This window comes from Colletotrichum navitas (genome assembly GCF_030913465.1).
Source record: "Colletotrichum navitas strain CBS 125086 chromosome Unknown LY79scaffold_1, whole genome shotgun sequence".
Classification (NCBI taxonomy): domain Eukaryota; kingdom Fungi; phylum Ascomycota; class Sordariomycetes; order Glomerellales; family Glomerellaceae; genus Colletotrichum; species Colletotrichum navitas.
This window is the reverse complement of record NW_026850547.1, coordinates 1,584,733-1,601,101: the sequence shown is the minus strand read 5'-3', so window position 1 is coordinate 1,601,101 and position 16,369 is coordinate 1,584,733. Positions and strand designations below refer to the sequence as shown.

Sequence of the window (16,369 nt, the reverse complement as noted above, 5' to 3'; positions counted from 1 at the left end):
GTATTGCACGCCGTAGTGCAGAATGAATACGAACGACGGCGTGGGGAAAAAAGTGAACACGAAGACGAGACTACACTAACAGGTTGAGTCCACAGTGACCTAGAAAAATGGGAGGATGGGCAATCAAGTACGATTCGTGTCGTGAACGGGTCCCAAAAGCCCCAGGCCGCCTCCCTTCGTCATATAATGCCATTCGTGCAGAGCAGGAGGACCCTGAAAAGTGAGACCAAACGGCCCCAATGCTCCCCTCCACTCCTTAGGTAATTGCTTTCTTGTGACTCAAGCAGAGCTCCCTAAACCCCGTGCACCCCTGGGCCTGGAGAACTGTAACCCCAAAAATAGCTTGGACATTAAGTGTCTCCAGATGGCGACTAAGAAACCCAAGGGAGGATAAGCCAGGGACAAGGTCCCTTGTGGTTCCGTGCTCTTGGGGGTTGGGACGTCATTCCTCCCCGGTCACTCAACACGGGATGGCCGCCCTACAGCCTAGCAAGGAGAGGGCAAGCCATGTTGAGCCTTGCTGTGGCCGTGCCAATGACAGCGGCGGATGTATTGCGTGATGAGGATGACAGTAAGATGCGCACTGACAAGGTCGAGAGGCGTCTTGCTTGTCTTTTCTGCGTGTACCATACAGTCCCTAGGTAGTATGATCGTACAAGGTATCTTAGGGTGGTTTCCCAATCAAACAGGCCTCCTTGATCAACACGTCCGCCAGGTTTAAGTCAACAGGACTCACGTAGGTTGGCATGTGGTCTTTGGCCTTTTGTCGACTGTGCACTACCTGTGTACAATATCACCTGCACCTAAGATGAGAGCCTCGATGACTCGGTAAGCAAAGTCTGTTGGGCGGGAAATACCACGTTCCCTAAGACAATCTGTGGAGAATGAGAAGATACTGTACGACAACTCAACTGGACAGCGCGGTTGCCCTCAAGATATCGGGATAATACACGGGATACGTACCTTTTTCTGCACCTAGACATGCGGTAACGCTACGGTATCCGTACAGAGTACCTGCTTGGCTTTGAGGTGCCACTGCTGAAGTGGAGATGGTCAAGGGGGTTCCTTCGCTGTGTGCACAATAACCCCTGGCCAATGATATGGCAAACGTCAGTCTTCAAGGGTCCACGCTCGACGTAAGTAAAGTAAGGCACGCTGTACTCCATACCTATTCAACCCCAAACCCACCTATCCGTATTATTTGCCTACCCACTTTCACCTCCTCCTCCTTCTCCTCCTCATCCTTCCCTTGTTCGCTGCTGCTGATGCTGATACCGGTGCCTAAGCAGTATGTGTGTGTGTGTGTGTGTGTGTTGCTGGAGCTGCTGGAACTAATTGGCTCGCTACCTACCTTCAACGTGGTTGGTACATGTGTCGCTCCTCTCGTCTCGTTTCTGAGCTCCGCACTTGCACCCATACCCCCACCGTACGGGAGGTAGTACTGCTGAGTGGTGTGTACGAAGTGTACCTGCGATCCCCGAAACTGAAACCCCTTGCTACCTACTCGAATAACCCAACACGACGAACCTCAACCCAATCAGGCTGAAGCCACCGACCGCCATTCAGTCACGGTCACAGTCCACCATTTGTCTGCGGCAAGAACCACTATCTGCAGGGTAACAGTCCTAATTCGTCTTTGCCTCGTCAAATCCAGATTGCTGGCAACTACGCAGACAATCGCGACTACCTGATCATATCCCGCCTGCCTATCTGTCCCGACTCTTGGGCCGACCGACGACGACGACGGCGGCGGCCTACCTCGCCTTACTGCTGCTGCCGGGTACACCATTCTCATACGACCTACTATTTGCCTCGCCATTTCGTCTATTCGTTGATTGCTCCTTCCTCGACGTGCCAGTGTTCGAGGATCGAATATTGAATAAATCACAAAGACCCCACCTTCTACGTGCGCAGGTGCAAGCGCCGGTGGGAAGCTTCAACGGAGGCTTGCAAACCTTCGAGGTAAATTAGTTCCCCTTCCTGATAGCTGAGACAACCAGACTTCAAAATTACCAACATCCCATTGAGGACGTAGTCACCCTTCACTTGCCTTTGCTAATGCCGCCTTTCCGCTCAGAATCCCACCCACCTCTATGAGTTCGCAACTACCCCCAACGACGATAACGACCTCGAGCCATGGAGAACGAACCGCCTTCTGCTACCTCTTCGAGGCGGGGTCGCCTAATGGGCAAGCTCTTCGCCATGAAGGAGAAAGATCGTAAGCCGACGGCTGAAGAGACGGGAAACAGCATCAACGACTTCCTCAATGGCCCCTCCGACACTTTACAGGTCGCTCACGCGACGCCCGCCTCCGCCCTTCCCACCCTATCGAAGCTCGACACAGCAGCTGCCTCCCGCTACCCTCAAGCGCTGTCTGTCGCTAATAATCACTCCCAGCAGAGCTTGACCCTCCCATACCATCCCGCGCGTAGCCCTGGACACAGCCCTGGCGTCCCACCTCGGAGCCCGTGGCGCAACAACAGGAAGGGACTGAACGTTCGATTCGTGGATACTTACCCTGAGATTATTGGAGAGGGTGGTGAGGAGTCGGAGATCCCCGCCATCGAGGTATCAAGACGCAAGAAGCAGCGCCCCCCTCCATCTCCCGGCCGCAGACCCATTGCTGCTGCCCACGAGTCTCCTATTCGACCACCCTCTGCGCCCAAGGAGGACCCAGACTTCATCCCAGGCCGTTTGCGACGGACACAGACAGGCTTTTCTACCATTAGTGAAAAGCCCGTTGAGCCCAAGGAACCCCTTCCTTCTTATAGGGAGGTTGCGCCAGGCAATGCCGTCTCTGCACCCTACCTTGACACTTCAACCAATGCAAAAGACGAGAACCGCAAGTCCTTCATCGAACTTCAACAGGCTGAGATGCGGCAGGCCGAGGGTAGAGCATTTGCGGAGGCTGCGCGCTCTGCCAGCCAGCCCTCACATCCCGAGTACGGGCAGTATGGGAGCCAAACACCTCTCACACCTCAGATACAGGAATCACCGACAAAATCGCCACTACAACCCGCCAAGATTCCTCTGCCGCCGAGATCCCCAGAAGACCAGAGAAAGCTTCCCGATCAAAGTCCAACCTCTATTTATTCAAGCAGCACTGATTACACCCAACCGGGCAATGCTAGCTTCTCCCGACAGCCTTCTCTTAGCTCTCAACACAACATTGCCCCTCCCTCTGCCGCAATGGGCTCCCGACAGCCCTCTTTCAATATGCACGATGCGGTTCTGGCTGTTGGCGATGATGCCCTTGACGCGTTTGTCACGCGCACTCGACACCTCAACGAGCTTTTTAGACTTCACGCCGAGACAATCAAGCCTCTTTCGGCCTGTTCACCGAATGAAATGGCGCGTGCTGCTTTGTGGTGGTTCTTGAAAGGCCGTATGGCTCTGGAGGTTGCAGTCCGAGCGCGACCCAGCAGTCCTCAAAGTCAGATGCAGAACGACATGGACCGCCAGCAGGCTTACGCCAACCTTGCTAAGGGATACTGGCTTTCGGAGGAGGCCATTCCTGAGCTCTTGGAGAACAAACAACTTGCTCCTGATATGGGCATCAATGAAATTCGGACAACACTTGTAACAGCGCTTAAGAAGCTGGCTGTCTCCATGAAGAGAAACGGTTCCCTCCCACCTGAAGAGGCGTTTCTGCCTCAGACCATCGACAAGTCCATCTGGGTTGAATATCCTAGACTCAGCGTGGACATGATTGCGCTCCTGACAGCCGACTCATCTGCGGCTATGACGGGCGTCGTCCGCACTCTTTCGCCTTTGGAGATATTGGAGACTCTGCCTCCCGGCGATACAGCTGAAAACTTCACGTTTGGTAGAATCAACACTGATGTGTTTCTGATGGAGCAGGGCATGGATTCTCGGAGATTCTACTTCCCCTGTCTGCTGACTATGGTCCGGCCCCAGAAACAGCCGAACCTTGCTTTCATCATTGCCAGCCAGCATGGAGAAGTCAACCTCCGAATCCAGGGAAACAAGGCCTTGGGCCCGACCTGGGACGATATTCGCTGGCGCAACGAGACTTGTTCGCTTGAGGTGAAACTACCTCGTGGCTTCATGATTGTTGCGCAGTGCTCGCAGCAAGATTACAGAATGCTCTGGAGTATGTACGATTTTGGTGCTAAGGTCCAGTCAACACTTTACCCCAGAGCAGAGGAGCACTGTGTTTTCCGTTCCACGCTGCGTTCATTCCAGTACTTCGATTCAGACCCCCAAGCCAGGGCATTTCCCAAGGAGCCCGTGCAAGGTTGCGACATCGCGCTGTTCGAGAAGATTCATAAGGAGCACGCTGCTGCCGGTCCTCGCGCATACCATCGCGGCTTCAGAATCGCAGTTGTCAGCGGTCCCCACACGAGAACCCTCAGTGGCATCAACCACAGTTACTCACCACAGATGCCAATTCCCTTTGGATTCCTCAGATCGGACGCAGGTGAACCGGCTCTGTTGCTCAAGTACGACAACGGTCGCCAGAAGGTGACCATGGTAATCTCATTCGGCGATGAGAGGGAGCGGTCCCAGTTCCACAACATGCTTGCCGGCACTTCTGTGCACAAGGATGAAACCATATACGCCGATGTTCCTCTACTCGGATTCTCCATTTCGACCAGCCTGGAAGGGGGCAGGTATCTTCCAGGTGTTAGTCAGGTTCCCTGGACGTCCCTTCGAGTCATCAATGAAGACGCGGATGAGGACTATCCACGTACGGTTCTGTCAGACAGACTAAGGGTGGTTATCGAATCTAAACAGGGCTTCCTTACTGATCGAGTGAACCTTCAACCTGGCGAGCTGAGAGTCAGACTGGAGGTTCAGGACACAAAATCTCTGGTGGTGATGCGTCAGCCGCAATTCGACATGACTTCGATGGTAGCGGATGGGTCTGTTGACAAGGACGTGCCCAAGGCGATGACGGATATGCTCCAGATGCTGCAGACGACTCAAACCATCCGCACTTACAGTTTCCCGACCCAGAAAGATCTCCACGCCTTCCAGGCTGCCTTTACAGGCTTCAGCGTCATCTTTGATGGCCTTGCGGCGGCATTTGCCATATCTCGTCGGCGAATGGTGGTCCCGATCCACAAGAAATGGGAGGCTGGATTGACCCGAGTTCAGGTGGTAAAGCAGGGTTCCATCATACAACTTCTTGCATTCTTTCCCGATTTCCAACATGGACAATGCATGAACTTTCAATTGAAGGGCACAGATGTTTATGAGATGGTTTCGCGGAGTGGCAAGGCAGGTATCAAGTTTGTTGACGCCAAATTCCCATTGCCGCGGATGCCTAACGGTAGCGACGGACTGTCAGACGACATGGGATTCATCTGCCTGGACCTCCCGGATCTGCCGGGAGAGCACGATGACATATCGCTCCTCTTCGAGAACGAAGCGGGTAAGGTTTCCGGTATCGGGATTGGCTTGGGTTCGTGCTAACTTGCGACTAGAACGCGACCGCCTGTGCCAGTGTCTCCCGGCACCCGTCAAGGGCGCCTCCAGATCGCTGAGGGGCAAATAAATCCAAGCGGACTAATCGAACTTAATAAATGATGAGCTGCGCGAACGGGAGAAGCACCATCCAGAGCATTGCATTGGGAAGCAGAGTCCGGACATTCGAAATACGAGATACCCATTAGTCGGTTCGTCACATTGCTTCGCAGACAACGGACGTCGGTACCGGAGAGACGATTGAAGCATAGGAGACGGAGACGGCAAAGGCCGTTGATACACGCTAGTGTGATTGGCATTAGTGATCCGAGGTGACGGTTACCTAGGGGTTCGGGCGACGCGTCAAGTTTGGTCAAATTTGGCCGGAAGACTCGGGGTTGACACCGTGTATGGTGCGGGAGGCTAAACATTGCTGAGAGCACCCCGAGCAGCTTTTGTGGTTATATGGCAGCCGTGCAAAGTGACTAGGGTTGTGGTCAGGTTTGTGTCTGCCTGGTAGGATATGCTGTTGGTGGTAACATTGAGCAGCAGACAGATGAGCACAAGCACTGCGCACACACAGAAAGTGTGCCTCTAGGTAGATACACTGGACGGCAGCTTGTTAACGAAACGTGTATAGCGTGACGCATGTGGCAGATCAGCCTCCGAAATGTGTGAGTGAAAGGCTGAATTGGGAAGTCATGTTCATGTGTTGAATCTATAAGAACCTGCGAGCACACCTTGTTCGACGAGCATCTTGAATGGTGTCTGTTGTGCAGAAGGAAGCCATGAACAGCACTGCCACAATCCACCCGCATGATGGTGGGATGCGTGCGAGAGAAAGGCATATCACAGGCCAACAGAAGGCAACCTCTAGCAATTACTTGGCATCTGATTCATCCAATTATTCCTCCCAGCATGTACTGTCCAGGTCAACATGTCCCCTTCCCATCATTTCTCTCTGTCCGAATTTTAGCTGAAAACATGATATTAGGGAGATGGTTAGGATGATGGAGCTGCAATACATATACAACTGCGTCAGGCGTTTATGCCACTCACTGTATCCGTACGTGTGCTCCCATCATAGTGCGTAGTGTAGCTAATCACCGGACTACCCAGAGGTACATGGGTGGGCGAACCACTGGACGGAAGAGGAGACCCTTACCGACTGATTGGCTCATGAGGAGAATTGGCGTGGGCATGTGATTGGATGCAAGCAGGGTAACACGGCATTGTAGACATCAGACATGGGGATGGGACGGAAGAGAAAGGAGGGGAAGGAAGCTGGGGTGGCACTCCCGTGCAAACGATGCGTGCGGGCTGCATCTCGATGTCTGGGAAACAACCCCGTCTCATCATCAGCCGGAAGCCAGATTCATCTCTTGAGAGAGACGAGACTAACTCATAAATACATCTAGAGACGGTTGCGTTGGCATGCAGTCATGGTTCCTAAGCTCGCAGTAGTGCAACTCATGACCGCCAACTTGGTTCTAGGCCACTGGCGCGCGGAACCAGTACGAAAAAAAGAAAAGAAAAGAAAAATCCTAAAATGATAGTTAACGCGACGTCATCACCCCTCGTCGGTGGTGGGGGTCCCTACGAGCGACGTAAGGATTGCATGGGAACCCAGCCTTTTGGTGACTTGGTAGTGGTGCTATTCAGATTTGTGATCTACACTGCTACCTCCTGTTGCCTTGCCGCCGACTTGCCTGCCTGTATGCGTTTGTATATTGCTAAACTGCTAAGGAATCTACTAGACTCTGTTCTCGGATAAGAAGGCAAGAAGGCATAGCTTAGTTCTGATTTTCCCTGGTCAACTTTGATATCGGTAACTCATCTCTTGATTCTCACTTCTCGTCCCAAATTCCGGCCGTTCCTCAGTGAACCAATATTCTCTGACCGTTCCTATGGCCACGCCGGACACGCCGGACCTTACGGGGTACATTTTTATATCAAGCATCCATTCCGCTTCATCTCCTAGCCTTCCCTTGTCCGCTCTCTTGCTCTCCTCCCCTCGCTACTTTGTGCTATTAGACACGCCAACAGCAGCTGCAGGAGAGACGAGCAAGGAATAGTGAGACACCGCCTATTCAGGCCCATCACCCATCTTTTCTCGAAAAACTACCTAAGGCTCCCTCCCGCTCACTCGACATCTTCCCTTTCGCTTGCTTTCCAACGGATACGTCGCCAACCTTGTCCCTCCAACACTTCCTTCACCGGCATTTCCTTGTTCCACTTGAACTCAACCATTGTTCTGCGCGCTGACCTGCAACTGTTCTTATTACGGCAATTCCCACACCCGAGTTCTGACCATCCGCTGTTTCTACCGCCAGTCCACATCTTCTTGCTCAACTACGTACCGGGCTGCGAGGCCCGTCATTTGCCGACTCTATCCCTACCCAAACACACCAGCAGCGCCTTTCTTGCCTGGGGAGCACTGCCCCTCAATTCCAGCCAAGAAGGTGTATCCCAGGCAGCGCGCCGACAAGACCGATAGCGGCTGCAAGTACAACTGAGGGGGCATCGCTGCACGCACCGCCTATCCAGAGCCAGTCGCAGTCATGGGTTTGGTCCATGTGCCAGGAAGACGCTCCAGAACGTCCAGCCTCAGTGAGTCTTACCCGCCCCAGCGCAACTGCCTTTTGCCCAATGTACGCATAATAGCTGTCGTTCTCTCCCCGTCGCGCCCTTCAAGTCGTTCCTACAGCGACAAAACTGCGCCCACTCTGTCAACATCCCCCCCCCAGTTCGCTATTGTTTCCTGCTCTCCCCGCTCGTTCCTTTGTTGCGTGCGTAGCCTTGGAGTCTCTCCCGGGACTCCGAAAAGACTCTCTCTCTCACCCCACTACTCGAGCCTCCCGCCGTGCGTGCGTCACAGGAGAAAAAAAAGTTGTCGCCAACAATGCTGACCTCTTGGCTTTCCAACCCTCCAGCTAGCAACCGGTCAAGCGTCGACGAGACTAGGGGAGCTGCCGCCGCTGAAGATGATGATACCCTTGTGGTTGAGCCCGATCAGGGTAATGGTGAGCGAAACTTCCATGAGCAACATTGGCGCGCCCGCAACAGCTTCCCCGCGCGATACCTTGCATGCATCTTGGCTAACATACAGCTCAGTACTCGGCCATATTATTTCTCAGCTGCGACCTGGAGCCGACCTGAGTCGCGTTGTTCTGCCGACTTTCATTCTTGAGCCCCGTAGCATGCTTGAGAGAATTACCAAGTCAGTGGTTCAGACTGCCGATTCGTCTTCCGGAGCTTCCTTTGCTGACCCTTTGCGCTCGCCATAGTTTCATGTGCCACCCCGAGATGCTCCTTCCCATTCCCGAGATTGACGACCCTTTGCTGCGTTTTGTTTCCGTCGTCAAGTTCTACTTGAGCGGATGGCACATTCGACCACCGTTGGTTCCCCCGAACTACCCGCGGGAGCTTACAGTGTCGCTGATCTATATATAGAGGGGTGAAGAAGCCGCTTAATCCAATCCTTGGCGAGATATTCACCTGCTACTGGGACTTGCCCGATAACACGAAGGCCTATTATGTTTCCGAGCAAACGTCGCATCACCCTCCCAAGTCGAGCTACTTTTACATGGTTCCCGAACACCACATTCGCGTTGATGGCACGCTCAAGCCCAGAAGCAAGTTTCTGGGGAACTCGGCCGCAAGCATGATGGAAGGGACAGCCGTTTTGACTCTACTCAACAGAGGCAAGGACAAGTCCAAGGGCGAACGATAGTATGTGGTCCAAAAAGTGATATGGGATAATTGGATACTAACGTCAAATCCAGCATCTTAACGCAGCCCAACATGTACGCCCGAGGCATTCTGTTCGGAAAGATGAAGTACGAGCTGGGAGACCACAGCTTTGTCCGCTGCCCGGAACTTGATTTGGTTGCCGATATTGAGTTCAAGACGAAGGGCTGGGTCAGTGGCACTTACAATGCCATTGGCGGTTTCATCAAGCACGAGAGCACGGGCGAAGTTCTGTACGAGTTATCGGGACTCTGGAGCGAAGAGATGTATGTCAAGGATGTCAAGGTAAACTCCCAACAGCGCTGCTTTTCATTGCATGACAACTAACCTAGCTTTAGACTGGGCACAAGGAAATGTTCTTCAATGCCAGGAAGTCGAAACCGAGCAATCCTCTGGTCCGGCCAATCGAAGAGCAGGATGAGCGGGAGTCCCAGAAGCTCTGGCTGGCAACAGCTCAGGCCGTGAAGGACCGCAACCATGAGCTCGCAACAGACGAGAAGACCAAGGTCGAGGACAGGCAACGAGAAGAACGGGAGATTAGAGCACGCGAAGGCATCGAATGGCATCCTAAGCTCTTCCGAAGTGTACACGCTGGGCCTGATGGCTACGACGAAGGAGAGGAAGAGCTGGAATGGATCATCAACGCCAAAATGTGCGTATCCGCCGACAAAGATACCCGTGCCTCTAGAACCGATTAGCTGACATGAAGCAGTGACAGCATGACTCCGGAGGGGCAAACTAAACAGATCCTGGCCATCTACCCTATTCTTCCAGGACAGAAGGCATTTGCGACGACCGCTGACCCTTCCCACGGGCATTTGACGGCCGAGGTTCAGGCACCGGCTGAGCAGGCCCCGGTCGTCCGACAGCAGGACGGTGGGAACGACTTGATTAACTTTGGTGATGCTCCGGCTGCCACATCCGCTGCCGCGACACCCTCTGTGCCAGCCACTGAGCCTTCGGCCGCTGCTTCTCCAGTTGCGCCAGAACAGCGCAGCGGGTCCGAGGACATCGAGAGTATGCTCAACAAGACGGGGTCAAAACCTGCCGAGGGCCCTTTAATGGACTTCACGACAGACATGAAGAACGTTCCGCCATTGAAGCGGGCCGACACTAGCGAGGATAATTTCCATGATGCTTTGGAGCCGTCAAGTTAAGCTCTGCAAGCCTTATGATAATGTATTCTCGGGTTGTCATACACAAAGTCTGTGTCACTTTCACATTCACCTTTATTCATCACGGGAGGCAAGTCTCAAACTATAGGAGAGAAGTACGTGGTACGAATTGAGTGCACTGGCGAAAATCGGGGGTTTTGGTAGAAATGGGATACCTTTGTAGATATGTGTAGCATTGTTTCCGGACCAGCAATAATGGCATTTAACTGCGACAAATATTTCGTAATTGGAAAGTGTGGGATTTGTAGTTGCTCTGCGTTTCGAGCCACTACCTATTTTGACATGATTTATAAATGATACTCCTGCCTTTCAAAAGTCCCCTGTGAAACTACTCGTCCTCGAAACGCCTTGAACGCCGCTTTCTTGCACACACACACATTCTCTGCCTCTCTCTCTCGTTTTTCTGTAGGTCGTCCAATTCACCCAGTCGAGACGAGAAAACACAGGGGTTGGGTATCAAATCAATTTTTCCAGGGGTTTCGCCTCGTCCCTCTAGACTCGGCGGCGGAGATTTTCCTCCTTTAATGCCGCGCGAGTTCCTAATCGAAAGCTCTCGGTGCGGTCATTGCCACTCTCCTGTGGAATTGCGCCATCGGGAGGGATTGACGAGTAATTCCAAGGATCGTCATATCCGTAGCTTCAGACCCCACCGCCGTACTTCCCCGCCGCTGCCGCCAGTACGGCCAGGAGTTGGTACCAAAGTAGTCACCGTCGCCGCTGCCGTCTCTTCCATCCGCCCATCCGCCTAGTACCGGCGGCGCGTGGGCTCCGGGGTGGGGGAGCGCGAGGGGCTGCGCTCGTCGCGGCCACGCTCCTTGAGCCACTTCTTTGTGCTGAGTGTGAGGTCGCGGTCCAGATCCTCGGAGGGGTTCTTCCGATGGATGAAGTTACAAAAGCCGCCGCGGACGCAGCCCTCGCCCGAATTAAGGCGGCAGCAGGCTTCGCGGAAGTCGGTGACGGGAGATAGCTCGCAGTAAATGGGTCGCGCGGCGTACCACCGCGAGTTGAGGTCATCGCAGGCCTTCTGGGCCGAGTCTTCGTACTTGAAGCGCGCGTAAACGTTTCCGATGAGGTCTATTTGCGACCCGTCAGTCAGTATGCATATTTCTCGAGCAGATGACCATGAGAAGCTTGGGAGGAAAGGGAAGAGAACGAGAGGGAACACGTACGGTCATTGTTGTTGTCGCACACGACCAGCTCCTCTAGCTCGCCGTACTTGCAGAGCTCGCACCAAATATCCTCGTAAAAGGCGTCAAAGTGGTTCTGCAGCTGGGACGGGTTCATGCGGTTCTTGGGGTCGTATGCCGGATTTTGGTAGAGGTTGGGCATGAGGATGGTCTGGGAGTAGCTTGGCTTGACGTGTTTCCGGGAGCAGCGGTCGCCGTGGCGGCAGGCTCCGATCTTGAAGTAGAATGAGCAGTTGACCTTGTCGAGCTCGGTGCCGAAGATGGAGGCGAGGAAGTTGGCCATTGTCGCGGTGTTAAGGGACGATGTTTTCAGCTGAGTTATATTCGGGATACCGGTTCGGTCGTGCAAGGCTGGTGCTTCGCGGATCAATTGACCGTCGAGGGAGAAAAATGAATATGACGCCGCGTTAGGATGAGTTGGAACTGCTGCTCGATGGCAACGATGCGACGGCGAGGAAATATCTAGCAGCCTTGCGCCACAACAATTACTAATGCGGAGGCTGAAGCTTGCTGTGTGGCAGACGCGGTGACTAGTAAGCTGTGGCTCGAGCGATGGTGGCTCGAGCGATGGTCTTGCCTCGTCTCCACACATTCCAGGTATCGGATAGCTACGTATCGGGTCTTTCCTATTTGTGGTCTAGAACATTTCTCGCAACGCCTTTGTTTCTCATACGCACCAGCCTTAAATCGGGATTAATCTAGTCCTCTGCGGCATCTTCATCTCGGAAATCGCTCTTATTTAGCATTGTCAACAACCCTGAGAACTATTATGGGAGTCTTCCATAGGACACATTCCGCGCTCTAGTACGGATAAGCATTGAACAACAACAACGCCGTCACCATTGATAACGATACACGGCAGCGTTGCTTCTTTGGCCTCATTTTTGAAACGTAGTGATCTACCCGCTAAGGGGGCATTCGGTACCCCGGGGGATAGGATGAGATGATGCCGAGAGATTCAGACCAAGCTTTGATTGGCATGATCCTCGGAGATGGCGATGACCCTGGATCTGTACTTGTGGTTGTGCTGTTGGCTATCGTTCGGACCAGCCTGTGCATGTAAAGGTTGACTCACTCGATGACGATGTCTTGCCGAAGAGAGTCCAAACTCCCAGTAGAAAGGTCAGAGCTCCTGGGTGGCACCACATTGAAGAAAAAGAAAACGACGAACAGTCGCTCTTGTTGCCTTCATAGAGTTTCTTCAGACACGATGCAAATCATCTACCGGCATGGCCTCCGGCGGGAAGGCATGGTGAAACTCATCGTTGGATGCGCTAGGTATCCTCCTGCTGACCAGTCACCCTGGTCCGGCCGTCGTCACGGTTCGAAGCCAGATTACCCTCCAATAACCCACAAAAAGAAACCACCCATTGGTAATAGCTGGTGCAGACAGAAGCCGTGCATTAACATTGGCGCAACTAGGCAGCTGTAGACTAGCCCCCATTCGGGTGAAGAGAGCGAACGGTCCAGAAACCGAAGGCCGGTCGGAGGCTTGCTGATCCAGGTACGTACACGATATACGTATCTGCGCTTTTCTCACCTCCTGCAGGACATGCGCAAACTTCCCACCCGTGCGCGTCCAATGCGGACGAAAGTCAACATCTGGTCTGATACCGCGACAGCCCTCGCACGCACACCCTCCCTCCTTTTAGTCTACCACCACCACCACCACCACCACCATCTCCTTCCTGTCCATCCTTGTATACTTCTTGTGTTCCCGTTCTCGCCGAAGACGCGGTACTAAAGTTCTTTTTTTAAACACACAATCGACGCCTCTTCACTTCACCCGTGTGGAAGAACGATCTGCAGAGGCTTCTATCCGTGTTACATCTTCGCTGACACGGGCCTTCGGCCGCACATCCTCCGACATCGATACCCCGGACGCCCACTTGCTTTATATAGCCTGGCCGAAGGCGCTGCTTCTTCCACGACGACTGCGGGCCATGATTTTGAAATCGACAGTCTCTCCTTCCTGCTGACGACTCTGTCTCTCCCGACACCGGTCTCCGCGCCGACGCCAAACAGTCTCGAACTCCGTACATACACGCCGCCGCCATGGATCAGGCCGACATCCCAGCCCTCCTCTCACGCCTCGCGAGCGACGAGGACGCAGCCAGGAAGATGGCCGTCTTCAAGCTACAGTCATCCATCAACGATCCTGCGTTCGCCGACGTCTTCATATCCTCAGGTGGTCTGGTTGTCCTGCGACGCCTCATCATGAGTGCAGGAGGAAACACCTTGGCGTACTCGCTACAGAGTCTGACGCGCCTATTGGAGGTTGACATGGGCTGGGAAATCTTTGAGGGATCGTCTTCAGGCGACCTCGTTGAACGCATCGTCGAATTGATCGTTACGAACCCACTCGTCAACATTCTTCGTGGCGCTATGTCGATCTTGGTCGCCCTCGTTGGCCATACGCAGTCTTCCCGCCCGTCAACCCCGCGCACGCCGGGCTCATTTGGTTTCCGGGCCCTGAAACCGGCCGTTGCAGTTTACCCGCAGTTCTTTGAGCTCGTCATCGCTCAGCTCGAGTCAGCCGACCACGCGCTGTGTGGTAATGCCCTCATGCTCATCAACGCCATGATCCGGGACTCCATCTCCAGCGACAGTAGTGTCTCCACCCGGTCGAGCTCTCCCGCGATAGAGGAGTGGTCAAAATTCATCAAACGCTTGCAGGATCTTGGTCTGATCAAGGCGGTATACAGCCTGATGCAGAGCTCCTCGCTGCAGGATCTCGCGCATCCTCTGCTCGAGTTCCAGTCCCTGACCAAAATTCTGCTGAGGAAATGGCGTGAGGTCAGGGTTGACCTTGAGCGGCCCGAACACAGACGGGGACTCAAGGGCCTCCACCTTGCCAGCAACCCGGAGAAGCAAGTCAATGGCACATCCCGAACGGACGAGCCGAACGAAGTTGGAAAGAGAGGAAGCCGGCGGCACAACCCAGAGAAGTGGAGGAGGCTAGGCTTTGAAACGGAGAGCCCCGCGCAAGAGTTCGAAGTTCCTGGCTTTCTAGGTATGATGGACTTGACAGACTACGTGCGCAAGAACGAAGATAGCTTTCAGAAGATGCTGCTGGAGCAGTCGACGAAGCCAAAGAACGAGAGATGCCCGATCGCGCGCGCAAGTCTTGCGGTGACGATGATCTTATACGACCATTTTGAGGTCGAGAAGTCGGATATCGAGGACACCAAGAGTTATCAAGGCCTGGACGGTGCTAAGAATAACGAAAAACTATTCCGCCCACTCATCCTCCAATGGTCAAGGCTCCACACAGCCGGGCTGCAGGCCTTCTTCCGAGTGTGGAAGTCGACGGCCGCAGAGCAGTTCGATTTCGAGAAGGTGGCAGAGCTGGTCCGCATACTCATCGAGCAAGTTGTCGGCCAGGCCAGCAGGACAAAGGACGTGATAGAGGTTGAGGAGGAGCTTCTGGAGTACGACTGCACCCGTTTGCGAGAGCTGCAGATGGAACTCCTAGAACTGTCATTCGAAGATCAGTGGGGCCAGCATCTGTACCAGGTCCGCGATGAGTTGAGGCAGGAGGCTCTCCAGTTTGTCAAGGAACAGCGGATCCGATGTCTGCTCCAGGGCTCATGGTTTTCAAAACCAATGCCCCGGCGGGACACTAACCCCCAAAGCGAGCCTCAGAAGCGTCGTCTATACACACCCCGGCCGTGGCGATTCGCCAAACTATCACACAACCGCCGGTACCTCCACTACGCCGACTTCGAAACGCAAATAGCACAAGACCCAGGTCTCGACGTGTTAACGGACAAGGTCGATCTCAGCACCATTAGCTCGGTGGTGTCCAACGTGTCAGCGCCCAACGAAGAGACTCGCAGCGCGACCAGCAGTTCGACGCTCAAGAACCACGCGACGGGCAAGTCGACAACCAAGATCACCATCTTCAGCTACGTCGATCCCATCGAGGCGGCCAAGGGCGGCGATGCAAAGGAACAGGCGGTATTGACGCTCTACCCGGTTACGCACAGCCTGGCCTCAGAGTGGCTTGATGGCCTTCTGATGCTGCTCAACCAGGCTCCCATCACGGCCGAGACGAACAAGCTTGTTAACCTCGTCAGTGATTTTGGGCTGAAGATCAGGCTGCTGAACGTGCGGATAGAGGCTGCCTACACCGGGCCGACGCCGGGCACTGGGATGATTCCCAGTCGGGACGGTCTAGACGAGGACTATTTTTACGAGGTGTGAGGGTATACATGGGACTCAGAGCAGGGGGTGGTTTCTGCTTCCCATTGATTTCCTTTGTGATGCTGTTTTTGGCTTACATATACCCGCCTTATTCTCCTGCTCATCTGGTTAGGAATGTGACGAACGGAGCTGGGGACGATACTCTACAGCAAGTTGGCTTCGCTGCCCAGAACATGCATAGCGAGCGGTCAGGTTGCGTCGTTGGTCATAGAGGCTTGAATTTTGTAGACGTGGTTTCTCTGATGTGGTGGGCAAAGTAGCGAGGAGGCTGCGTATTGGAATGGTCGTTGGTGTGTGTTAATACTAGTGTGGGCAGGGCTCTCATTACATACCCTCGAAAGCGCAGGTCTTGAGGACTCGCTCAGGTACATTCTAATTCTAATGCATGTCAATATCTTCCACCGTGGAGCGACTTATTAGGTTTCCATGTGATGATATTCAAACGAGGCCCGATATGTATGCGGAATGCATGATTCGGGGAGCCCAAGTGGCGTTCAATGGATTAGACTAGACTGCAGACAGCTTTGCATTTCCCAGACCTCACGAAGCGTAAGAAGATGACCGGGACTTGTCACCCGATCTGAATCATCATTATGTAGGTATGTACACAAGGTACCCAAG

The 16,369-nt window shown here is 53.8% G+C and overlaps 4 protein-coding genes across 4 annotated transcripts; 3 read left to right on the top strand and 1 right to left on the bottom strand.

Annotated features, from left to right (window-relative positions):
* The first annotated feature begins 1,920 nt into the window (after nucleotides 1-1,920).
* LY79DRAFT_18796 (uncharacterized protein) lies at nucleotides 1,921-5,724 on the top strand. Its single transcript, XM_060551359.1, has 3 exons — nucleotides 1,921-1,962; nucleotides 2,078-5,398; nucleotides 5,451-5,724. Exons 2-3 carry the CDS (start codon nucleotides 2,137-2,139, stop codon nucleotides 5,519-5,521), a joined length of 3,333 nt encoding a protein of 1,110 aa, XP_060420927.1. The 5' UTR covers nucleotides 1,921-1,962; nucleotides 2,078-2,136; the 3' UTR covers nucleotides 5,522-5,724.
* A 2,608-nt stretch (nucleotides 5,725-8,332) lies between these two features.
* Nucleotides 8,333-10,337, top strand: LY79DRAFT_585869 (oxysterol-binding protein; the record flags this gene model as incomplete). Its single annotated transcript, XM_060560553.1, has 7 exons — nucleotides 8,333-8,453; nucleotides 8,545-8,650; nucleotides 8,718-8,828; nucleotides 8,884-9,162; nucleotides 9,216-9,465; nucleotides 9,519-9,832; nucleotides 9,893-10,337. 7 exons carry the CDS (start codon nucleotides 8,333-8,335, stop codon nucleotides 10,335-10,337), a joined length of 1,626 nt encoding a protein of 541 aa, XP_060420926.1.
* A 763-nt stretch (nucleotides 10,338-11,100) lies between these two features.
* On the bottom strand, nucleotides 11,101-11,825 carry LY79DRAFT_503247 (uncharacterized protein; the record flags this gene model as incomplete). Its single annotated transcript, XM_060553385.1, has 2 exons — nucleotides 11,101-11,429; nucleotides 11,525-11,825. 2 exons carry the CDS (start codon nucleotides 11,823-11,825, stop codon nucleotides 11,101-11,103), a joined length of 630 nt encoding a protein of 209 aa, XP_060420925.1.
* Nucleotides 11,826-13,193: 1,368 nt separating this feature from the next.
* LY79DRAFT_533512 (ELMO/CED-12 family protein) lies at nucleotides 13,194-16,150 on the top strand. Its single transcript, XM_060556368.1, has one exon. It carries the CDS (start codon nucleotides 13,598-13,600, stop codon nucleotides 15,746-15,748), a length of 2,151 nt encoding a protein of 716 aa, XP_060420924.1. The 5' UTR covers nucleotides 13,194-13,597; the 3' UTR covers nucleotides 15,749-16,150.
* Nucleotides 16,151-16,369: the final 219 nt, after the last annotated feature.

What these genes read in the sequence shown, in the direction of transcription:
- LY79DRAFT_533512 (XM_060556368.1), top strand. Translation starts at nt 13,598, where the DNA reads ATGGATCAGGCCGACATCCCAGCCCTCCTCTCACGCCTCGCGAGCGAC.
- LY79DRAFT_18796 (XM_060551359.1), top strand. Translation starts at nt 2,137, where the DNA reads ATGGAGAACGAACCGCCTTCTGCTACCTCTTCGAGGCGGGGTCGCCTA. An exon ending in CCTCTTCGAGAACGAAGCGG is followed by an intron (nt 5,399 to 5,450) that starts GTAAGGTTTCCG and finishes ACTTGCGACTAG; the next exon opens with AACGCGACCGCCTGTGCCAG.